This window comes from Panthera pardus, unplaced genomic scaffold, assembly GCF_024362965.1.
Source record: "Panthera pardus isolate Hobbes unplaced genomic scaffold, ASM2436296v1 HiC_scaffold_17, whole genome shotgun sequence".
NCBI lineage: Eukaryota > Metazoa > Chordata > Mammalia > Carnivora > Felidae > Panthera > Panthera pardus.
The window spans coordinates 142,375,980-142,400,447 of record NW_026526732.1 but is presented as its reverse complement, the minus strand read 5'-3'; the positions used below and the strand labels follow the sequence as shown (position 1 = coordinate 142,400,447).

The 24,468-nt window shown below is 51.0% G+C and overlaps 1 protein-coding gene across 3 annotated transcripts in view; it reads right to left on the bottom strand.

Moving 5' to 3' along the window:
- Nucleotides 1-4,390: 4,390 nt before the first annotated feature.
- The window catches only part of KIF6 (kinesin family member 6), a 385,916-nt gene continuing 365,838 nt past the window's right edge, over nt 4,391-24,468 (bottom strand). For all 3 annotated transcript variants that reach the window (XM_019457021.2, XM_019457020.2, XM_053905057.1), the window contains 4 exons: nt 22,889-22,986; nt 15,349-15,438; nt 12,818-12,924; nt 4,391-7,271 (listed from right to left, as the gene is read on the bottom strand). In XM_019457021.2, coding sequence (XP_019312566.2) covers nt 7,261-7,271; nt 12,818-12,924; nt 15,349-15,438; nt 22,889-22,986 — 306 coding nt within the window. In that variant the 3' untranslated portion in view covers nt 4,391-7,260. The remainder of the gene's footprint in view (nt 7,272-12,817; nt 12,925-15,348; nt 15,439-22,888; nt 22,987-24,468) is intronic.

Below are 24,468 nucleotides of genomic sequence, written 5' to 3'. Positions count from 1 at the left end.
GATAAGGAAAAGGACAGGTTGCCACCCCACCAACCAACATCGGTATTCGCTTAGGGAGTCACTCAATAGACACATATCCGCACAAATGAAAAAGGGCACGTTCCAAACCGGAACCAAAGGGAGAAGATAAGGCCCACCTGCCCCGGGTACATCCCTTGCAGGGAAAAGGGCAAGTGGAAAAAAGGAGCCGTGGTTTCAGACCCTGCTGCCCTGAGCCCCAATGATTGGCAGCACCACGGACCCAAGCGACAAGTTCTGCATATGGTCGTCTGGGCTCCTGGACGTGTCCCCACAGTGAAGCTCCTGGACGTGTCCCCACAGTGAAGCGTGCGGGAGAGCATCCTGTGTGGAGGCAGGGGTGGCACGGGTTTGTATAGGTCTCTGTCCTCGTGGCCAGAGAGGAGTGTGACCTCAACTGTGTGGCCAGAAGAGAGGAGGGAGAAGGCTGAGGGGTGATTTGAGGGAAAGGCTTTAAACAAACAAACACACCTGGTATTGACCTTGTTCAGATTTTCCATTGTTTTTTCTGTTGTTGTTGTTTTTTGAGCAGTAGGATTCGTTTCTCACGTGAACTCTTTCCCTGCACTCCAGGATGGGCACTGTGAAGAGAAGGGCTCTCGTTGAAGTGGGGGATGGGGCTCCCACTTTGAGGGCTTGGATGCAAGAGTCCCCCCCCACCCCCGACTCGTGATTCTGAAATAGATGCCCTCGCTTAAATCGGATTTACCTCAGAATGGACTCTGAGGCAAAATTTGGGCGTGACTAGTTCATGTGGGAAGTGGTCCCAGGAACCCATCCCAAGAGAGTGGGGAGGAGAGACAGGGTAGGGGGGCAGTCAATACAAGGTGAGTTTTTGAACAGGTATCTGCCATGGGCACCTGGGTCTCAGCCCCGCCAGGACCTCTGGGAGGCTGTGGGGCACACCTCAGAGTTGTCCTGGGGGGGGGGCAAGGAAGCTGGGGGTGTTTGTCCACCAGCGCCTGCCCCTCATTAGTTGAGGATTTGCTCCAGGAGAGCTTAACTCTTGCGCTGCTGGCCTGCCCTGCCAATGGACCCAGAGTGTTCCTATGGAGGAAGAGGACCTTCGGGTAGAGACAGACGGATACTTGAGACAGGAGGCTGTTGGTGTGGATGACAACTGTTCACCAAAGCTACGTGGGACCTCCAGGTGGGTTGGGGAACATGGGCAGGACACAGCCAGTGTCTGTCAGACTCTTTGTTCTATAACTAAGTCATTAGTAGTTTTTTGTGTCATTGTGGTTTGTAAATCCTGCAGGGAAAGAGCTCATCTGTGGAGGTTAATGAAGGAATCGTTCAGCTTGTCAGACAAATACCTTTGGGAGACAATAGGAGTGGGAAGATCATGCCTCTCTCTTGTGATGGCCACTAAATTTGAAAAAGGCAAGGGGATTGTTAAAGGATCCATTAGACACCCTTTGTTAAAGAAGCCCTTATGCCTCCTTATGTGTGCAGACTATGGAAAAACCCAGAGCTGCAAGATGCACTGGGGCAAAAGCAGCAATAAACTTGGGAACACATGGACCAGGATGTAGATGTGGGGTGTTGATCAGGATACAGTCCATCTTGGCCCCAGGGAGGAGCAGAGCCTTCCCAGGGCCTGGGAGATGAAGTGAACAGAGAAACTGAGAGTGTAGAAAAGGCCAGGGCTGCTGCTGAGTGTGTGGGATCCTGGCAAACATTTTTTGCGAGCTCCTGTCTATATAAGCAATTTGATTAAAACTGCACCAAATTCATGAGTCCATCTGAGGTGTAATAATGGTTACTGGTGAAGATTTAGAATGTTGTAGACAACAGGTACTTGTGGATTTGTTTGTTGTCCATTCAGTACGTGCGAAGACTCTTTGTCCTATGTCTGGTACTTTTCCTATGTGAGAGTCACTTAAGTCAGCAGGTCAGCACCATTCTGGTGGTCCAGTCCCGAGCGATGTCATGAAGGAAATGCTGCACCGGTCGGTGCATTGATCGTGCATTGATCATCACACCTGGAACTGGGAGTGCAGGGGGGAGGGGGCTGGTCTGGGGAAGGGCTGCCTTCTCAAGCTGAGGAGTTGAGGCAAGTGAGAGGGAGGGATCCCTAACCAGCTTTCTGTTTGCTCCTTGCTCTGAGTTCCCCCTCAATGTGCATAAAATGGGCTCAGCCCTGCTTACTGGCAGTTGGCGATAGAAACCCAAATAAAGCAGTTGATCCTAAAAAAGCTTGCTGCCTCCCTCCTTGTCCTGACAGAAGCATCCGGGGCCACATAGCCAGAAGCCATTTTCCACACAGGAGAAGGAACCTGTGTTAAAGGAAATGCTATTTTCCTCCTCCCACATTTTACCCATACATTGTCAACTTCCAACATTCACGGCCAACATCTCCTCTGCCTTATCACCCCGGCAGACCCTTGGACACATGTCTTGAAATACTCTCTCCCCCCATATTCTTAGATGACTCACATCCCCCAAGTCTCCTATTTGCTGTACTCCATGTTCCTATTCGACCTCTCAGCCCCACGCCTCTTCATGTTATTGAATCCCTGGCCCACCATTCTAGCTGTAAACCTGCCTCTCCCCACTTCCTCTCTGTGCCATGTCCCGGCTCTCACACTCTTATCCTATCCCACAGTGAGCCCAGGCCCATCCTATCCCACCCCAACTCCATCTTAGCTCAGATTCCCTTGTTTATTTGTTTTTTGTCCATCTCCCCAATTAGAATGTAAGTTCTTTTTTTAAAAAAATTTTTTAATGTTTATTTATTTTTCAGAGAAAGAGAGACAGAGTGTGAGCAGGGGAGGGACAGAGAGAGAGGGAGACACAGAATCTGAAGCAGGCTCCAGGCTCTGAGCTGTCAGCACAGAGACAGATGCGGGGCTCAAACTCATGAACCACAAGATCAGGACTTGAGCCCAAGATGGACTCCCAACTGACTGAGCCACCCAGGCACCCCTAGAATGAGACGATTGGCACTTTCTCTGTCTTGGTCACCTCTGAGTCACCAGAACTTACCACAGTGGATGGTACATCCTTGTTAAAAGAATGACCAGATGGATGAGGCATGTTTACATTTAAGGAATTACAAGGGGAATATTTCTGCCTATACATATATTTTAAAAGTTTATTTATTTTGAAACAGAGAGGGGAAGGGGCAGAGAGAGAGGGAGAGAGAGAATTCTGTGCTGTCAGCGCAGAGCCCACGGGGCTCGATCTCAGGATCTCACGAACCTTGAGATCATGACCTGAGCCAAAATCAAGAGTCAGACGCTTAGCGGACTGAGTCACCCACGTACCTGAGTCACCCATGCACCCCTTGCCTGTATTTTAAACATACACCCATTGCATTAAAAAACAGTCCCTGTCTACTTATTCAATCATCTGTTTCTATTTGTTTCTATTTCTATCAATTGGTTTTTCTCCTACAAACCATGTTTTCCTGCTTCTTTGCATCCTTGGTAACTTCTACTGGGTGCCCCTTCTATATTGTTAGGTGTTAGATTCTTTTTTTACTCCTTTAAATGTTTTTGAGCTCTGTTTGGAAACTCACTGAAAGCAGTTTGACTCTTTTGATGCTTACTTTTTAGATTTTGTTAGGCAGGACCGGAATAGCTTTGATCTCTGGCTAATTTGGTGCCACTTCCAAATGTATGCCACACATAAATACCTTATGTGTTTTCTGTTCAGTGACTTTTTTTGTGAGACGGTTTCTCCACTGTGGCTGTTGGGAGTACTCCCAACCCTGTGTTATTTCTGGAAAATTTCTACTAGCTCCTTTCTGGTGGTTCTTTCTCCAGCCTTGAGTGATTTCCTCACCCACGTGCCTCGCCCAGCAGTTGGCTGAAGACTTGAGAGAACCCTCTGGAGATCTCCGCAGTGTGTCCGCACTCTCTGTCTGCAGCTCACTCACCTCTTGTACTTGGCCTTGCCAATGGAAGCCCCCTTGGCCTCCCTGGACTATAGGCTCCAATTCCTTAACTAGGGAAACCACTGGGCGCCACCTGGTGCCTGCTTCCAGGACTGCAGCCTAAGTACTGTGAGGAGCTGTAAGTTGGGGCAATCATAGGGCTCACCTCACTTGTTTCCCTTCTCTTGGGGGTTAGTGTCCTGTACTGCCTTTTCCCAGTGTTTTATTGTCTTATACATTTTGTCTAATTTTCAGTTATTTAAAGCAGGAGGGTAAATCGTGTCCCTGTTGCTCTATCATGGCCGTAAGTGGTGGTCCTACTTTTTCATATACAGTGTTCTCTCAAGTGCCCTTTCAGTAGGCAGCGTGGATGGAAAGAGTGAACTCTGAGAAATTCTGCATCTAGTCATATATCATCCCTGGGTTTCAATATCTGTGTCTGTTAGCTATGGCTACAGTTAATGCTTCATGACAAATCACCCCAAGGCTTAGTGGCTTATGACAACAAACATTTATTCTCATGATTTTGGGTCTTTGGATCAGCCAGGGTTCAGCTGGTCTGGGCTGGACTTGATGGGACGGCTCTGCTCCAGGCTACAGGTTCACTGGCCTTGGCTCCAGGCTGTAGGCTGGGCTCAGATCTGCTCTCTGTATGTTCTGGGATCTAGGCTGAAGGGGCACACCTATCCAGGGCATGTTCTTCTCAAGGCAGATCCCTGGAGTGTGAGAGGAGAGCCCGAGCCTGCACGCTCATGTCAAGCCTCCGCTTGTAGCACGTCTGCTAACATCCCATTGACCAAGGCAAGTCACAGAGCCAAGCCCAAATTTAAGGGGTAGGAAAGAATACCCTGCCGCCATGAGGCTGTGGCAAAGCTTTGGATGTATAATTCTATTTTAGGGGGCAAAGTCTCAAGACTGGTTATTCAATCTACCACAGTTTCTGTATCTGCTTCCTAAAAATCCCTTGTAGCAGGATCTGAGCAAGCCACATTCTAAACTGTCCTCCTAACATCTCCTGTCAAGTGAATAGCAGAGCAAATTGAATTCTAGTAGGGACTGGGCTGGAGTCACCGGCCAGGCTGCTTTCCAGAAGATGTTTTGGAAAGCTCTACAGTTTGGCCTGGAGTGAACTCACATGCCCCACTGAGCTCAGGATTGCTGGAGAGTCTTTTCAGAGCATTGCATCCATTTCTCCCATTTTAAAGGCCAGTGAACTTTGTGGAAGATGCACTGTGGTCAAGCATGTGTCCACATCAAAGGCCCAGCTTCCATTGGGAAGGGACATTTGGGGGGGGTGTCCCTCTCCAGTTGCTGTACACACTTGGTATACAGCTCTCTCGGCAAGACACCATGGCCCAGCTGTCTGTTTTTCTCTCTTCTTCATTTCCTCTCCTGCCTTCAGTGATTGCTGCAGGAGGTGGGTTCACACCCTGCATGGGCCCACACCACACATCTCTGTCAATAAGGCCTTTGGATCCAGGAGATAAGTTCTCAGCAGGAGATCTAAAGTCAATAGACTCTAACCAGCTCTAGAGGGCCGAGGGCACTAAGGTGTGCCAGGCACACTGAGGCTGTCTCCAAAGACTCTGGCCAACTCCATGCTGCCTCAGGGCTCTTGAGACTGGGTGTCTGTGTTACACGTGTGCCCTGGGCACTCGGGGAGGCTTCTAGGATCTGGCTGTAAGGGCTCTGTTTTGGTCTTCCTGGGTTCTACAGACTTTATTGAGGACTTACTATGTGCCACAGGACTGTGAGGGCCAGGGAGGCTGGACCCTGCCCGATGGGCCTCAGTCACAGAGCCAGAGTAAAGGCATGGGCCAGATGCCAGCCCAAGAAGTCTGGGTTCTGTCTCTGCCACTCATTAACTGAAAGGGTATTTTACTCAGTGCCAACTTGTGCTGGGGACATAGTGATGAGCAAGACATGTAGGTCCTTGTTGTCATGGAGCTTCTAGTCTTGGGGGAGGGGTTGCAGGCCATAAAAAAATAAGCAAATAAAGAGAGATGATATGTCAGGCGGTGATGAGGAAAATAAAACAGAGAAATGGGATAGAGAGTAACTAGGGGGTGGCTCTAGTTGGGCGGTCAGGGAAAGCCCCCAAGGAGGGGACATTTGCCACTAACAAGCCCTTAGAAGCCAGCCCCTCCCCTTTGCTTCAGGGTTTCTAATATTATCAGTGAGGGTGTGGATTGGAGGGGCTGTATGGCCTGCCTGGCTTTGAAATGGGACCATCTACCTTCTCTCGCATGATCCTTTTACCCAGTCCTGGGCAGGGGGGACAGCAAGCCAATTCAATGTATTTTTCTCTCTGCTCTCTTTCCAGGGCGGCAGGTCCTGTATTCATAGGACAGAGATAGCAGGAATGGTAGACAAACACTTTTACTCAGCTTCATTTCAGATGTCCATCCTCTCCCCACTCCACACCTCTCCCTACCTACTGCTGGCTTGGGACCTTGCTGCCCCTGCCCTCTGAGGGCCTCCTGAGGGCTGGCCCACCCTCCCTTGGGTCTGTATCATGCAGCCAGGCCCCAGAGTGCTGCAAGGGCTCACTGAGGCAAGCCCCTGGCAGCTCTGTTTTCCCGGTGGGAACGGGGAGTTTGGGCCCAAGTCATGCAGAGCCCCAAGAGGCTGGGTGAGGGTGTGAAGCCCAAGGTGCCCACACCGCGCCTCTCAAGCTCTCTGCAGAGCTCCTGGGAGCCATCCACAGCTCCTAGGATGCAACGATGTCCTTGGACCCTGCAGGGTGGGTGACTCTTTAGAAATACGGCTGATTCAGGCACTGCCTATGGGTCATCTGGGCCATGAGGGCGATGGCAGAAGGTTTGGTTTGGGAGATCAGGACTGGCCATCAAGATGCTTTGCATTCCACTGCTTGGTCTTTGGCTCCAACGTCCTGCCTGGCTTGCCCCAGCCATTCCTGGGCTCCTAAACCAGGGGGTAGGGCAGAGAGCGGGCTGGTAGGTAGCTAAAAATAACAGATGATCATTTCTCCCGTATTCTACCAGCATGAGCCTCCCCTGCCACTGCATTATGATGGTACTATTTCATAATCTCCAAGGTTTAAAATCGGCCACTACAAGAGTGAGCAGAAGCCCTTATATAACCACTAGCACCCCGGCATTCCCTGGTCCGGCCAACAGCCCCAGTACCCACAGCAAGGATGGTGCCAGAAGCCCTGGCCCCAGCCTCACTGGCAGCCTCCAGGACACCATCCTTAAGGAAACACAGCCCCCTCTATGGGAACCCAAATCACTAGTTGCTCCCAGCAGCCCACAGATCACATCTGAAGTCAGGGCGAGTGAGACGAGATGCCTTCCTTCATCTGTACTCTATTCTTGCTGCCACAGTGCACGGCCGGATGCTTACTGGAAACCTGAAAGGAGACAGGATGTCTTGGTTAGGCTGTGCGTGGGGGCACTGATTTGTCCCTGATTGAAGCGCATGGGAGGTGGCGGCGGGCCACTCCCCTTGGGTCTCAGTGCCCGGACTCCTGGGGGTTGCATTTATTCCCCCAGCAATGAAGGACGCAGCCTCCTTTGCCGTCTCCCTGAGCCAGGACCAACAGTCATTGTCCAGCCCCACTGACACCAAATTCTCCAAGAGATTCTCTTTTTGGTCCTTCTATTCATTATATTCCGCCTGACCACCATGGCCCATCCTGTCACCTCCCACGGCTGGACAGGGAGGGAGAAGGGCCCCTGAGGACTAGCCAGCACGGTCCCCAACCTGTGGTGCGACTGGGCAAATCGTGTTGGTTCTCTGGGCCTTACTTTCCAAATACCCAGGTGGACGGAGCAGATGAGGTGTCTGGTAGAAGAAAGGTGGCTGGCAGGGCTCCTTGCTTCTCCGAGTGTGCTCCGTGGATCAGCAGCATTGGCATCTCCAGGGAGCTTGTTAAGAAGTGCTGAATCTAAGACCCCACCCAGACTTCCAGGACCAGAATCTGCACTTTAACAAAACCCCTAGATTTACTGGCACATTAACGTGTGAGAAGAAATGGTATGAGTGACATAGTTAATTTGCTTAAAGTCTGGCTCTCATAATTAGAGCAGAAGGGCTTGGGAACACTGTTTAAGACACCTGCAGGGGGCAGAGAGATTGAGGAGTGGGGTGGCCGCGGCCATCTGCGTGTGGGCACGGGGACCTGGCAGCGGGTGGGGAGTGTGGGCATGGTCTGCCTGACGTCGCTGAGGGAGAACCAGTAAATCTCTGTGCTGCACTGAATGTGGGAGGTGGCAGCGAGGGAGAGGTTGAAAACGATTCAAGTCTACGAGCCCTTGGTCCTTCAGATCTAACTCTGAGTGCAAGACCCCAGGCTGTTTAATTAAGTGAAGATGGTCCTTACTTTTCAGACATTCCTAGCTGTTCTAGATGAATCTTAGAGCGGGAAGGAAGGACACCAGGCACACCGGTGCATGTGAAGGGGATGTGTTCCAGTCACTCTGGACCCACGGTTCCCAGCTCTGCTGAGCACTGGAAACCCCTGGGGGTGGGGGGACCTTTAGAAATTGCAGGCCACTCCCAGGACAGATTAAATCAGAATCTCGTGGTGGTGGTAGGGGACCAGGTGACACCAATGAAGAGCAGGGCTGAAACCCACTGCTTTGTGGGCTCTCTGTTCCAAGGATGGTGAGGGCAGGTCCTGGGGACCAGCAGGCATGGGGCCGCTGAGCATGTCCTGGCTCCGGTGTTTCCCCTGCACCGCTGATGCGCAGCCTGGGCCAGGATGGGTTAGCACTGCCAGTGGTGAGGAGCAGAGGGTCTGAGCCGGCTCCCGCCCTGGACTGTCACTGCATCCCACATACGCTTGCCTGCAGTGGTGACCGGGGCAGGGGCGGGGCTGGGAAGGAGCGCCACAGAGCAGGGCTGAGTGCCACGCAGACCCAGACCTCAACCCCACAGAAAAGGTGCCATTTCTTTACTTGACGAACCCCAGTGAAGCAATGGAGCTGTCAGTCTGTACTGGGATTTTGTGACTGTAGGTTCCCAGACTGGAGGGTACGGCTATACAGAGAAACCATTGAAAGGAAATCACTCCTCACCCTGTTGGGCCAGTTCCCACCAGAGGCCAGTTTCCCTGCTAACAGCTCCCTGGCGCTTGGCTGTTTATGAGGGACCTTTATGGACATTATCTCAGGAGAGGCTGGCCACCTTGACGAAGGGGGAATCTGAACGTGGCAGATGTGTGAAGGCGGGGGCAGTGACCTGCCTAAGGCCCACAGCGCTGAGTCAAGGAGGCCCGCGTTTAGGCCTCCTTCCTCCCAGTTCTGGGGCCTTTCCATTTTCCTGGGATGGATACTGCCCGGTGGGGAGCTGGAGGGTTTCTCGCAGTGGGGACGGCGGAGTCCAGGCTGGCAGGAGCCTCTGAGGCACTCCGCAGAGGCTCCGCCTGGCCCCGGCTGGAGAAGAGAGCAAGGGGGTCACACCAAGGTTCCTGTCCAGATGGAAACACTTCCAAACTCAGGGATTAAGGAAGGTTTTATTAAAAAGCACTCTAGAAAGGGGTTAACCTCATTTTCTCAGATTTTAAAGCCATCCTTGGCAGTTGGAAACAGCAGATTTGACACAGTGGATGACGAACGCCCCATACGGGGGATATATACCTGTCCACACGTGCCCCTGGCAGGGATTTAAACGTTCCACAGCTTTTCCATGAATCCTAAATCAACTAGATTCATCCTGGCCCTTGGTGAAGTGTGTGAGGTGGCGGGCGAGGCTTACGTTAAATCACCCTCTCTGGGCTCCTGCTCTTAGGCTGATAGTCACAAATTCCCCATAATGAGCACTCCTGAAGAAGCCCAGACAGACAGCGCCACTAAATTAAGAGCAGAGGGAGCCCAGGGCAGGGGAGAGGGAAGTGTTTGCTTTGGCTGGGGAAGGTGCCTGGGGCCCGGCCTGCATGTTTGCCTGACAGGGAGGCCTGATAAGTGGGCTGTGTGGAAAGTGCTGCGTGGTGGGGCCTGGCCATCTGCCGCACGTTGGGGGAGGCCGCACCTGCTGGCCCTCTGGTCCTGACCTGGTGGAACCCTTGTCACCCTTCTTCAGCTTCCTTTGCAGCCACACAACCACTAAGAACCCAAGAATATTTTTTCTCCCCTTGAGAATAAAAATTGAACCCTTGAACTTTTGTTTTGATGAATTACTTCCAGGCTGCTATTTGTTTGGAGAACAAAGCTCCCAGCTGCAGGGCGGGTAGAGGCCAAGAGACAAACACCCGACCGACCACAGAGTGACTTTTCAAGACAGCATGGCCAACTGGAGAGCACAGAAAAGCTGGGTTATCCTAGCTCTGCCATTTGTTAGCTGGGCAAGTTATTCAGCCTCTGTGTGCCTCAGTTTCCCCTCCTGTCAAAAGGGGGATCAGACTCTTGGCTCTGTACACTCAGAGCACCCCACCTTTCAGTACAGTTTTCTGTACCATCTGGGCAATGGCATTAGCAGGAGGACGCCATCTTGACACAGACCTTGGGTTTATGCCTCTTCTTGTCAGAGAGGGTTGGAAATAGTGTCTTCATGTGGGCAAAACCTGGGTAAACACAACCGAACAACGTTGCTGACGTGTAGACTTCTTTAAAGGGATGGATGATGGCTGATTTCAATGCATTTGTTCCAGGGGAGGGTTTCTTCCTCCACATATGTTCTGGACACCATGCCCTCTCCTTCCTCCAAGAGTTTCCCCTGCAGGCTTGGCCCTCTTTTCCCTACCATCAGCCTCCTTTCTTCTCCCGGACCATTCCTCTCAGCACGTAAGTGCGTCTTCACAACCACTGCCTCCCTTCAGCCCCAGCCTCCCGATTGCCCCTCCTCCCAGCCAAGCCCTTGGGTCAGCTGTCCCCACTCACTATCTCTACTTTTGCTCCTTGTTTTCTTTCCTCACCCACCGCAATGGCCCCTTTATTCTCCCAGGTCCCCGTCCACAGGGCACTTGTCCAGGGCCATCATGACATGCAAAGTGGCCACCAGGCAGCATCCCATTCTTGCTTAGCCTTCCAGCAGCCCTGGGCTCTACCACCCCTCTCCCCTGGACCACGTTCCTCTGCAGGCCTGCCTGAGGCCACACTCGCTCCCCTGCTGTCTCTTCTCTCGCCCTGGCTGAGCCTTCTCAGTAGCTTTGGTGAGATCTTCCTGCTTACCCCCAAATGTCAGAGTGCCCCAAGGGTCTGTGTCAGCGATTAGAATAACCCTATTTACTCTCCTCAACAGGGATTCCACCCAGTGCATTCAGACCTTGCCGCTGAGCTCCAGACTCGTGTTCAGGGGCGTACTTATCTCCTCTGAGATCTCAAAGGGCTACTGAAACTTGAATGGGCCAGCCGGAAATCTGAATTCCCCTAGCAACTTCCCTCTGGTGTCCACTCCGCCCTGCCTTCCTGCTGATGGCATCCCCATCCTGTTAGCTGCTCAGAACAGGTGCCCATGAGCCCTTCTGGCTCTCTTTGCCCTCACGACTCACGTCCGATCTGCCACTAGGTCCAGGCTACCCTCACCCCTTGCCTGGACCTCCCCAGGAGCCAGATGACTGTGCTAATCCAGGGCCTCTACAACCTCTGCTGTGTACAATGGCCAGAGTCAGCTTGCCAAAGTTTCGGTCAGACCACATCGCACCATGGCTTAAATTCTTCAGTGAGTTTCCCACTACATCAGGAATAGAAGCCAAGCCCCTTACCCTCGCCCACAAGGCCTGTTCATTTGGCTCCTGTTCTCGAGCTGAGCCCTTAAGTGACTCTGGCCTCCTTCCCACCCTGTGACCAAGCAAAGCTCCCTCCAGGGCTGTTCACTTTCTACTCCTTCCGCTTGGAATGCTCACAGGACACTGCATGGACACTCCATTCTCACTATTCAGCTACTAGTTCAAGGTTCCCCTCCCCAGGGAGCCCCCGCCCCCGCCCCAGTTAATGGCAGTCTTCCCTGCGGCTCTCTACCACATTATAGATTTTAGCTATTTCATAGTGCTTACCAGCACCTCAAATGGTCTCTATTTGTGGGTGTGTTCTCTGTCTCTCCCCCACCTCCGGAACTCCATGGAAGGCCATCCTTTACTTGGGATGTTCCATCCCCGTGTGCAGAACCCCTAGTGTCTCAGCTGCAGACAGTTGGCCATGAAACTGACTGTGGGCTTCCTGCAGCAGGTGTCAGTCATTATAGGATCTGAGTCTGCCATTTCATCCACCAAGGCGTTGACATGGGAAAGCAACACTCAACCTGCCTGGTAGCCTTTGGCTTACTGGGACGAGGCTAAATGCGAGGGGCCAGCATTAGGGGTCTTGGGTCTTATCGCTGTGGGTCTCTGGGGGAGAAGGAGGCAGGAGAAGAGAAGGCCTGTCCATAGCAGGGGGCAGCTTCCAGGAGGAAGATGGGGGAGGTGGGTGACAAAGGCCAGGAAGGGCCTTCTCTGCTTCTTCCTGTTGTCTGGAACACCACCAGTATTCCTTCTGTAACTGTTAAAGGGGTCCTCAGGCGTGAGCTTTCAAGTGGTGTTTACGTCTACAACTCATTGGCAAGAACCATGCTCCAATAGGAGAGTGATATTTCTAGCTAGGAATTCAAGTTACCAAACCATCACTCAGCCCCTTCCCGTATGGAGAAGGCTGGACAAAGGAGAGATGGCTTTGGGGACACAGAACAAAGGGAGCTGAAGATCCGGAGGACGGAGGGAAGCTTTGCCAAGCAAGGCAAGAGCACCTGGGCCCGCCACCCCCTTGGGTCTGTCTTGATGTTCGTGATGCTGTCTTCTGGAGCTTTTTTCCAGGAGGAAGCAGAGGCCAGGCACATGTGAAGGGACCACAAGTTCAGTCCTGTGGTTTCAGGAATATTCAGGAAGCTCACGTCTCACTCTGGCCTTCCCCCTTACCTCCCTCAAGGGTTGGTGAGCAGAGCTGGGTGACCTGTGACCCTGGAGGAGGAGGAAGGTGCACTTACATTTCTTCTGCAGAATGCTCTGTCTGGCCTTGATGAATGCCAGGATGTCAGAGTCAGTCTGGCTGTCCCCAGTGAGAGGGATAGATGATGCTGGCTTCTCAGGGATGCTGAGGACAAGCACATGTCACACATCACTGCACCTTACATTTGAACTCCATGCTTACCTTTCTGAAGTGCTTTCCATGTTCAGTAACCGGATCTCACCCAGGAGGCTGCCTGGCAGTCTGCCTCCTGACCCCTCCACCCAGTCTGTGCAGGAGCCACAGTGACCCTTTCATCACATCCTCCTCCTCTGGCTTAACCCTGTTGGTGGATTCTCCTCACTCTCAGAGTGAAATTCAGACTCTCTTCATGTGTGATCTGGGCCCTGGGCTACTACTCCGCTCCAGCCGCCCTGCCCTTCTTTCTTTAAAAAAAAAAAATTTTTTTTAATGTTTGTTTGAGAAGAGGGAGAGACACAGTGCAGATGGGGGAGGGGTAGAGAAAGAGGGAGACACAGAACATGAAGCAGGCTCCAGGCTCTGAGCTGTCAGCACAGCCCAACGCGGGGCTCAAACTCACAAACAGTGAGATCGTGACCCGAGCCAAAGTCAGATGCTTAACTGACTAAGCCACCCAGGCGCCTCAGCCCTGCCCTTCTTTCTGTTATTCTTTCTCTCTCTTTTTTTTAATATGAAATTTATTGTCAAATTGGTTTCCATACAACACCCAGTGCTCATCCCAACAGGTGCCCTCCTCAATGCCCATCACCCACTTTCCCCTCCCTCCCACCCCACATCAACCCTCAGTTTATTCTCAGTTTTTAAGAGTCTCTTAATGGTTTGCCTCCCTCCCTCTCTAACTTTTTTTTCCCCTTCCCCTCCCCCCATGGTCTTCTGTTAAGTTTCTCAGGATCCACATAAGAGTGAAAACATACAGTATCTTTCTCTGTATGGCTTATTTCACTTAGCATCACACTCTCCAGTTCCATCCACGTTGCTACAAAAGGCCATATTTCATTCTTTCTCATTGCCAGGTAGTATTCCATTGTATATGTAAACCACAACTTCTTTATCCATTCATCAGTTGATGGACATTTAAGCTCTTTCCATAATTTGGCTATTGGTGAAAGTGCTGCTATCAACATTGGGGTACAAGTGCTCCTATGCATCGGCACTCCTGTATCCCTTGGGTAAATTCCTAGCAGTGCTATTGCTGAGTCATAGGGTAGGTCTATTTTTAATTTTTTGAGGAAACTCCACACTGTTTTCCAGAGTGGCTGTACCAGTGTTATTCTCTTACTCAATGGCTTTGCTTTGGCGGTCTCCTTTCCCCAGCCTGCTCTCCCCCCAAGACCTTTGCATGGTTGAATATGCTTTGTCTCTGCATCTTCCCCATCTCTGGTGCAGCCCCCGCCCCTCGCCTTCCCTAAACCAGCCCCATTCCACCTGAGGTGTCACTGTCTCCTTCAGCACCCAACTTAGATGGCACATCCTTTAGGACATCTATCCAGTGCATCCTTACACCCCCCCCCCCCCCCCCCACCATGGCTTAGCTAGTTCCTGGGGCAGATAAGTATTCTCCCTTCTCTCTGTAAAAACAGTTAGCTGAGTAAGTTGCCATGGCTGAAAAGAAATACTACATTTCCCAGCCTCCTTTGCTGCTATGTGTGGTCAGGTGACCAGGTCCCAGCCAATGAGATTTATAAGAAGTGTGGGATTTCCAAAAAATCCTTTTAAAAAAGTAAGAATGTATGTGCCTTTCTCCCTCCTCTTTTTCCATTTAATAACCAGCCTGCCCCCACAAGAAAATTCTAAGCAGTGCCCTCCTGGCTTGCAAGCCTCTTCCTCATACAGCAGGTGATAGTATCCACTCTGTCAGAAGCCAGTGAGGACTGTCCACAATAAGGGGCTGTTCCCCATCACAAGTAGTTGTGTTGGCATCCAGCTGCAGTCAGTGACAAGGGCTCCCGTGGGGCTGCACGGAGCTGTTCCTTCTGTCTGGGCTCGGGGAGGGGCATGGCTGGACCTCACCCCTTAGACTGCTTGGGGGGAGAGTAGGGTCTGCCAGGTGAAGAAGGGTGCTCAGGTGTTCTAGTCAGAAGGCATAAAGGGCACTGCTGAGGAGAGGCCTTGACAGCTTTGTTCGGTCTGGAGTGAACGGCTCACAAGGCCGAGGCTAGCTGGGCTTGTCAACTCTCTGCCCTTCCCGGCCTGGGGACCCTGTGGCAGGGCTATGTTGGAATGGCCAGTGGGCTGGCTCTTCTTTCCTTCAATGGCGCTGGGTATATCTATTTACACAGACACTTGGAGCAATTCTGCCCACGCAGGGCAGCAGAGGCCCCTGGGAGAAAATTTCTCTGCCTTGGGACTTGGTATCTGTGAGAGACTCCAGGGTATTCCTGGGGTGTCAGGGTGGAGGCCAGCCCTGGGCTGTGTCTGTGCAGCCATTGGATGCGGAGCTCTTCAGGATGTGAGAGAAGAGCACTGGCAATTTTGACCCATTCCACTCATGGCAGGGGCTGTCACAGGCATCAGAGGGAGACGACAGACCTGTCTTCCAGGGAGGCGCTGGTGCTGCTGGGCTCCCGGCTGTGCGGAATGGGACAAGGCGAGGGCAAGATTTTCCTGGCGTTCACATCACTGCAAAAGGAAAATGACAAAAGGAAGAGGTATGAGAGGAGGTTTCCAGAAGAGAAATTTAGGTTTGTATTTAGGAGCCATAGGGACTGAATGTTTGTGTCCCCCAAATCCATACGTTGAAGCCCAAGCACCCAATGTGATGGTATTTGGAGGTGACGCCTTTGGGAGGTAATGAGGTTTTGAGGAGGTCCTGAGGGTGGGGCCCCCATGATGGTACTGGTACCCTCACAAGAAGAGGAAGAGAGATCAGAGCTCCATCTCTCTCTCTACCGTGTGAGGACACGGCAAGAACATGGCCATCTGCAAGCCAGCAAGAGGGTCCTTACCAGCCACAGAACACCCTAGTCAGGGTGGTGTGACGAGATAACAGGGATTTGTTTCTCACAGTTCTGGAGGCTGGGAGTCTGGGATCAGGGTGCGGCATGGTCACGTTCTCACAAGGGTCCTCTTCTGGCAGACTGCCAAATTCTCATTGTGTGCTCACAGGGCAGAAAAAGAGTGAGCTAGCTCTCTGGCCTCTTCTTACGAAGGCACTAATCCCATCAATGAGGGCTCTACCCTTGTGACTTAAAGAGGCACCTCCAAATACCATCGTATCTGGGATTAGGTTTCAACACATGAATTTTTGGAGGATGCGTTCAGTTTATAACATTCTGTCCCTGCCCCCCATCCCTTCACCCCCAACAAATTCACGTCCTTCTCACATGTGAAACACGTTCCCTCCATCCCAGCAGCCCCCAAAGGCTTAACTCATCCTGGTATCAACTCTAAAGTCCAAAGTCTCATGTAAATCAGAGACGGGTGAGACTGGAAGTCGAATCACCCTGAGGTGGAATTTCTCACTGGCTGTGAACATGTGAGAGCAGACAAGTTATGTGTTTCCAAACTACAATGGTGGACAGGCATAGGTTAGACATTCCCATTCCACAAGGGAGAGAGAGGAAAGGAGGGAGGGAGGGAGAAAAGGAAGGGAGGGAGGGGGAAAGGAAGGAAGGAAGGAAGGAAGGAAGGAAGGAAGGAAGGAAGGGAGGGGTGATGGGTCCCAGGCAAGTTCGAAACCTAGCAATGCAAACTCTGTGAGAACTTAAGGCTTGAGAATAATCCTCTCGGGTCCAATGTTCTGCCTTCTGGATTCACTGGGGTGACAGTCCCGTCTTCTGGACCCACTGGGTAAAGGTCCTGCTGGGCTCTGCTGGGCAGGGGTCGTGCCCTCATGGTTCTGCTAGGAGGACCTGCCCCCACAGCTTTTGAGGGGGCAGTGCCCACTCCCACTTTTGAAACGGAAGAGGCAGCCAGGATGGTCTCTCATTTGCCTTCAGGGTCGCTCTTCCCTTAACTTGGAAGAATAGTGCACATTCGTAGCACAAGACCTGTGCATTTAATCCTCTCAATTGTCTCATTATCCTCATTATATAGATGAGGAAATGGAAGCTTAGGGAGGTTAAAGAAATTCTAAAAGTTACCGGCTGGCTAGTGGCAGAATATGAATCTAACCCATGACTCTGTGAGGCATCAGAATCTGTTTCTCAGCCATGATCCTTTATTAACTGGACCCGGCTCTGTGGGGTTCTGAGGAAGCACATGCTGGGGATGCATGGCTCACTCCTGGCCACACCGACTGAACAGCCCCTGGTTCCAAATGATAAGTCAGACCCAACAGGTGTCTGACCCACTCAGGCAGGTGCGGTTTGGCCCATTTAACTAGCTTGCCTAATGTGCGCACCTTGCCTTGGATTCCTGGTTGCAAACAGCGGAACCCAACAGTGCTCCTTGGGAGGTGAAGAGGCCGGCCACCAAAGCTGTCCCAAGATGCCAGTGGCATGATGGGATTCTCTCCCTGGTCTGGGATGGTCCTGCATAGACACCATATCCAACCTGGGAGAGGCCTCAAAATTCCTCTGGCTGGAACTCTCCTTTACAGATGGGGGCACTCGGGCTGAGAGGTGGGCTAGGGTTAGACAGGGCCACTGGCTTTGCCTAGCCTGCACCATCAGTCCGAGGCACTCCACAGGCCCTGCAACCTGCTGCCCCACCCATGGGTACAGCCCCTTCCCCAGCTCCGGCCTTCAGCCCTCTCCCATCTCAGTCCTCCCTGGGCCTGCCTCCACAGGTTCGAAACTGTGGGTCAAACAAACAGGGAAGGAAATCAGAGCCTGGGAATCCCTCCCACCCCCATGCCTGTTTCCCTGCATCCCAGACTGCAATGGCGGTGGGGAGAGATGGGGATCTGTGCTGTCTGGTCAGAGAAACTGTAGAACCAGAGGCAGCCATGAGGTGGCAGAGGCTCTGCGTGCTTTTCTTTGGAGAAAGTGGCCAGTGATCCGGGCTCCTTCTGAACGGTTCCTGGTGCAGGCCTCCGGAAGGGGAGAGAGGGCTTTCCGTTTTGTAGGTGCTTCGACTACACCAGGTCAAAGTCAGTTTGGAAATTGTAGCCAGTCTTGCCAGATCAGGTCACTGGCACTCAAATGGCTCATTAACTCAATGGATTCCCAACGGATTCCCAGTAGATCCTTGCTTAAGATTCCAGGGAACATCCAGGTACAAACTGTTGAGGGCTGGTAGCATGTGGAAGAGGGGCAGAGGTGGACAACGGACAGGGCAGAAAGGGGTCAGGATCATACTGTGGAAAGATGGGGGTATCCAGGACCCTCTGCAGAGGCCCAGTCGCCCAGCCTGCTGCCTCGACCATTCAGGAGGGTGGCATAATGTGAAGGCTTGGGGCTCCTGAGGGAGAGGACTCCTCCAGTCCCGAAGCTGCTCGAGGGCCCCCGGATGCCGCAGCTAAGTTTCTGGACCCTTAGGATCACACTGCAAGTTATTTTTGTTTTCTTCCCTGACCAACCAGCCTCTGACACTGCATTCGTTTCTCATATTGACATTCCTTCCGGAGACAGAACACACCAGCCATCAGAATTAACTACCTCTTTCCTAATAAGGATTAATAAGTGGTAGTAATAACAAGCCTCCTGGGTTGCCAATCAGAGTGTTGTGCATTTAGCGTGATCGGCCTGCAGGCACGGGGCATCCCTGGGGAAGTGATGAGGTCAAGTTTCTTTCGGAACCCGAGGAACAGAGGACTGCCCACCAGGCCTGCAGTGAGTCCATGGACAGCAGCCTCTCTGGAGCTCGGGTGGAAACTGCCTGCTGGACTCTCACGCTCTCGCCCCAGCAGCTGCTCAATGGCACTGGTGCATTTATCTGCATGGAACGATAGTGTCAGAGGGACCTCGGCGCATCTTATAGATGAGATGAGGAGATACCCAAGGGGGAGCTGCCTTGCTTGCTCAAGGTCCTGCTGATTGGAAGAAGTACAAGGAGGATTTCTCTCAGACATCCTTTGTGAAAGTCTACACCGAAGGGACTCCTTGCAGGTGACCAGCGGTCTCATCTGATGCACACCTCTGAAATTACGGGTTGCAGCTTCAGGGCTAAGGGTGTCTTGGCAGGCACATCCAGGGATCATCTTCAATTGGAACACCTAAGGAAAAGGAATATCCAGGGATGCCAAGGCCCTACTACTGGAAGGGGGGCATGATTCTTATAGTGGTTCCCCAAGAAGATTCTAGGAAGCCCTGCCCAGTGGCTGATTCTTAGACTTCTTCCATGGCGGGCACTCTCTCACAGAAGCTGGGAGGTAAAGGCTGGTGGCAGGGGGACAAATGGACAAGCAATACAGAGAGGCAGCCTTGGCTGATGGAGACCAAGGGAGAAGGGGAAAGCAGCGTAGACAGGAAGGCAAAAAGAAAAAAAGAGGGAGAAGGGGAATGTAGGGTGGGGATACAGGTGGGCAGGGAGAGAAAGTGGAAGAAAGGGATGGAGAAGAATGCAGTGCAGGAGTGAAGCAGAGAGGGGAGAGGAGGTGGGGAGAGAGCGGGGGGGAGGGAGGTGGGAGGAACGGAGCCTGGAGTTCAGGACTACTGGGTAATCTTCGTGTTGCCAACCACAGAGTTAAACAACCCCTTTCCCTTTCTGTGCCTGCTAGTTAAACGAGGGGTTGAATTCAGGGTTTCTCGACAGAAATGGTGAAGGCAGACGGCAGGGAGTTCTGGTTTTCCAGTCAGAGGTTGGCTTTGTGAGCAAGTGTACATTTGCCTTTTGAAAATCCTGGCCCCTTGGGCAGATCAGGCCATAGGCACACAAAGAGGGGAGAGCCCAAGGAGGAGGACCTGGCATTTCGCAGAACCTAAAGAAAGCACGGTTGAATGAAATAGCACAGCATATGGGCTGGAAACTGCCACCTCCTGCGAGTGCCCCTCAAGGGCAGTCATTGATGTGAGGAGTGAGCAGGGTGGCTGGACGCCGACAGGCCTGGGTTCCAATCCTGCCTTACCACTGACTAGCTGGGCGACCCTGAGCAAGTGAACTGAGCTCTCAGAGCCCGGGTGTTCTCATCTGTAAAATGGGGACAATGATAGTATGTATGTGGCACATTTGCTCAGTGCCTGGCCTACAGGGTTCCTGGAAACGACAGGATATTATTCCTGTGAGAGAAGAAAGCTAATGCTGTCTCCTCAGAGAACTTAAGGACATCAACGACTAATCCTGCACTGCTGGAGGTTTGCAGAGAATATCTGAGGAACCATGACCCGGGCACAGGGTCTCCTCCCCACCTCACCCCTGCTAGAGCCTGTGAGCTCTTTCTGTCAGCATTAGAAAGCATGTGGCAGTGATTTCCTTGTCAAAGGTGGAGCCCCCAGACCGCTCCCTTTCCAGTCAATAACAGGGACCTTTCCTCTCACCTATTGGAAACTTTCTGCCTACAATTTTTGGTATCTGAACTGCAGTGTGGGAGGGAATTTAGGGGTGCCAACCACTCACAGTTGAGGTGTCTTAGCAAATTCTGTTCAGGATATTTGGTTATTTCTGCTGAGGTTTAGAGGTCAAACCAGAGCACTGGCTGCCACCAGAGATGACAGGGCCTGATATTGCAAGGCCTACCTGGGCCATCTCCCCAAAGACCCTCCTGTGAGCAGTCATCAAAGGGGCCTGGGGTAGAGTTCTGCGAACAAGATTTTGAGAAAAGCTTCCATGGGTGAACTTTACTTTGAAATTCAGAGTTGTGAATTTCATTTGGCAGGCATGGTCTATTTCTACTGTATAGCCCTTGGAGTGTGTGTATTGGGCCTTCACACACACACACACACACACACACACACACACACACACACACACACACTTCATTGTCTTTGAAACAAAAGAAAACTTAGAGATGGAGCTTCCTACTTGCTAGGCAGGGTATTTCTACCAGTAAGGAACTATGCAAGAGATCTAGAAAAGAGGCTGGGGAAACAACAAGGGGTTCTGAGCCTCATCACTGGGACGAGAGCTTGGTGTTGTGTGGGATACATGACAGACTCAGGACTGAGCCAGAGCATTAACCAGGGAAAGCCCTGTCCTCTTGGATGGGCCAATGTTTTTCCAACATGCTCTGTGGAATCCAGAAGTTTCAGGAGAAGGAGACAGCTATACAGGGGTTGCAAACTCAAGTGCTCCAGAGTTTGGCAGGTACCCAAGTGAATGCAGAGAGGGCCAGTATAGGACGCTAATGCTAAGCTGTCTGTATTGCTGTAGAGCAAGTCTATCTATGCTGCCTTTTTAAAGGATATTAAATTAATGGGCAGGTTTTTGGAGAAGTTTTAGGTTTACAGAGAATTGAGCAGATGGTGCAGACTTCCCATATAGCCCCCCTTCTCCCATCTTGTAGTTTCCTGTATTATTAACGTCTTGTATGAGTGTTGGACATCTGTTACAACTGATGAACCAATATAGATACAATGTTATTAACTCAAGGCCACAGTTTGTTTACCAGGGGGTTCACTCTTTCTGTTGTACAGTTCTACAGATTTTAACAAATGCATAATATCATATTCCCATATGTTTTGCTGCCTTAAAAATCTCTAGTGTTCCCCCATTCATCCTTTCCACCTCTCCCCTCTCACCCTGACAATTACTAGTTCTTTTACTGTCTCCATAGTCTTGCCCTTTCCAGAATGTCACATTGGAATTGCACATTAGGTAGCCTTTTCAGATTGCTTCTTTCACTTAGTAATACACATTTAAGTTCCCTTTATGTGGTTTCCTGGCTCAATAGCCATGAAGTAATGTAATAATGTGTGTCAACCATACTTGAAAACAACAACAAAAGAATAGTTTTAGGCTTACAGAAAATCTGCAAAGATAGTACAAAGAGTTACCATGTACCTCACACCCACTTGCCCTTATTATACAATCTTACACTGGTATGGTACATTTGTCACAACTAGTGAAACAATGCTGATACTTATCACACTAATGAAATAATGCTGATAATTATCATTAATTAAAGTCCATACTTTATTTGCGTTTTCTTAATTTTTACCTAGTGTGTTTTTTTGGACCTAGGATCCCATCCAGGCTAGCATATTACATTTTGCTGTCATGCCTCCTTAGGCTCCCCTTGCCTGTGACAGTGTCTTACATTTTTCTTGTTTTTGATGACCTTGACAGTTTTGAGGAGGACTGGTTGGGTATTCTGCAGCGTGTCCCCCAGTCGAGACTTACATGATGTTTTCCTCATGACTGGACTGGGGCGATGGGATTTCGAGAAGACCACAGAGGTAAAATGCCATTCTCATAACATCATATTAAGGGTAATGTCTGGCATAACGCCCCTCCCACCCCAGTCAAGTAGAGTGAAAGCTCTATTTCACATTTCCCAACCTAAGAGCTCAGCTCCTATTCAATCTGAGTCACAGGACTGCTCCTTGGTGGCACAGGCCGACACCCCACGCAGGCTGCCCTGGCCTCTGTCCTGACAGCAGATCTCTCTGGGGGACAGAGGATGGCCGAGGCATGCGTCACTGGCTCTACCCCCTGAGTTGTGTGGTTGCAAAGAGATAATAACGTGGGTGGCATGAGAAGGAAGCTGCCTTCAGAAGGTGGTGTGGGGGGAAGTGGAGTCCCTGCTGGATCATGCCGGCATTCAGGGAAACTGGCTCCTGGTTGTCCTCATGTGCAGGCCATCCTCCTGGGAGGCCGCCCACCTCTCTCCTGAATCTGTGCAAGGACAGTCTTTTAGCAGAGCTCCTCTGTATCCTGACTGGCCTACCACCAATATCCCCCTCCTTTCCAGTCCCCCCCCACTCTCTCCCAAACTCTCCCTTCCACCTACTTCCAACCCCTTCTTCCTACTCAGGGGGCAGGACCAGGGCTCGTACAATGAAAGCGCTTGTCTCTTGTCACCATGGCAGTAGGTCTGCTGGCTGCCAGGTCAGGGGAAAAGGACTGAGGAGGTGTGCTCAACAGGCTTTGGTCACACACTCCTGGAACCACTGGCTTGAGTATCTGCAGCTAGTGTAACAGTACGAGGATTCACCATGGCGAATCAGGCAGCCTCTAGAGACCCCTACGCAGGGGAGCAAGAACAGGTTGAGGAGAGGCAGGGAAACTTTTCTTCAGCTTCACTCCTTACCTTTGGTTACAGAGAAGCTGAAACCTTTCACGCTGGGACTCAGGTGTCTGGGGAAAGGGCTTCATGTGATTGAGGGAATTCACTGCTGGAGAATTTACCTGTTGGCCCAAGGAGTTTCACAGTATTAGCTTGAAGCTGATGACATGGGAAAATGTCTTTGATGTATTTCTTAAGGTGAAAAAGCTAGTTCTATAAGTTTCTATATACAACATGTGTGGGGGAAACAATTAATCTAGACATTGTGATCACTATACTGATGGGCATCAAAATATTATCTCTGGGTGGCAGGATTATGGGTAATGTCTGATTTATTCTTTGTCCTTTTCTGTGCTAAGCCTTCCACTTTGAGCCTGTATTATTTACTTGTAGTCAGGAAAAAGTGTTTAACATGCAATCTGACAATTCTCCAGAAGTCCTCTCTGGTTTTGCTTCCCCTTGTCCCAAAGAGATGCTCGCAAAGGCAGGAGAAATCCACTGAGCACCTCCTGTAGAGGAACGGCTCCACCATGGTGCCCTGGCAACCTTGCATGTCTCCACACAGGGCTGGAGAGCAAGGCCTCAACTGTGGCTTCTCTGAATCTTGGCAGAATGCCCCGTGATTCTTCCAGAACCTGACAGCATAGCAGGTTCATGAGCAGCTGCTACAAGGCTATTTCCCACTTGCCTTCCTATCTCCCTGGGGGGTGGTCATGGGACCGTTTCTCATCACCTCCCATGTTCTGATGAGGTTTAAGGCTTTCTGCCTTGCTCCACTCAGCGTACATCTGCAGGCTATAAAACTGCCTAACGGCAGCATAGAATTAACTCCTCAGCAACAGGGTGCCCCATCAGCCCTACTGCAGTCATCTGGTCCATTGTGTTTCAGTGACACCCTGTGGGGCAGAGGATACACTGAGCTGACATCTTTGGCTACTCCGGCTTTTGCTGCCTATGTGAACAAAATACGATGTCTGAATCCATCAGCCTTGCCCGGACACTTCCTGAGTCACACGGGATCACCCTCACCATCCGTTCAGTGGCTAACCTCCCTTGGGCACCAGCAGTGGCTGATGGCCTCGCCACGAAGGGGTCTTAACTGGAGAACAGACAGGACCCAGGGGTACTGCGAACGTGGATGGGAATCAATGACATTTTTATTTTTCCTAACTTCTACCTGAAATCTAGCATGTCTTTCAATGATACAATGTAGGCAACAAACCATAGTAGTATATGTAACATCAGTGACTTCATCACCGGTTAGAAATCACAAGATATTTTCATATCATATTACACTGTGGCAGAAATACTGAAATACTGTGTTCATCACTACTTTGAAATTATGTTAAATATTAATAAATGTACCTTATTAATACATTCGTAAAGTGGTATACATGTTTTTATACCATAACTTTGCTTTAAAAATATTTTGACAACTTTATTTTAGTCTTACTGGTTTTCTTTGTCATCTTGTATATTAAGTTTTATCCAAATATTCTTCTCTATTGTGTGGTAACATGGCTACTTGGCCGTGTGTCTTTGACCAAATAACTTCTCAGGCTCTCAGTTTCCTTGTCCTTGAAATGAAGGGGTCAGCTGTTAGA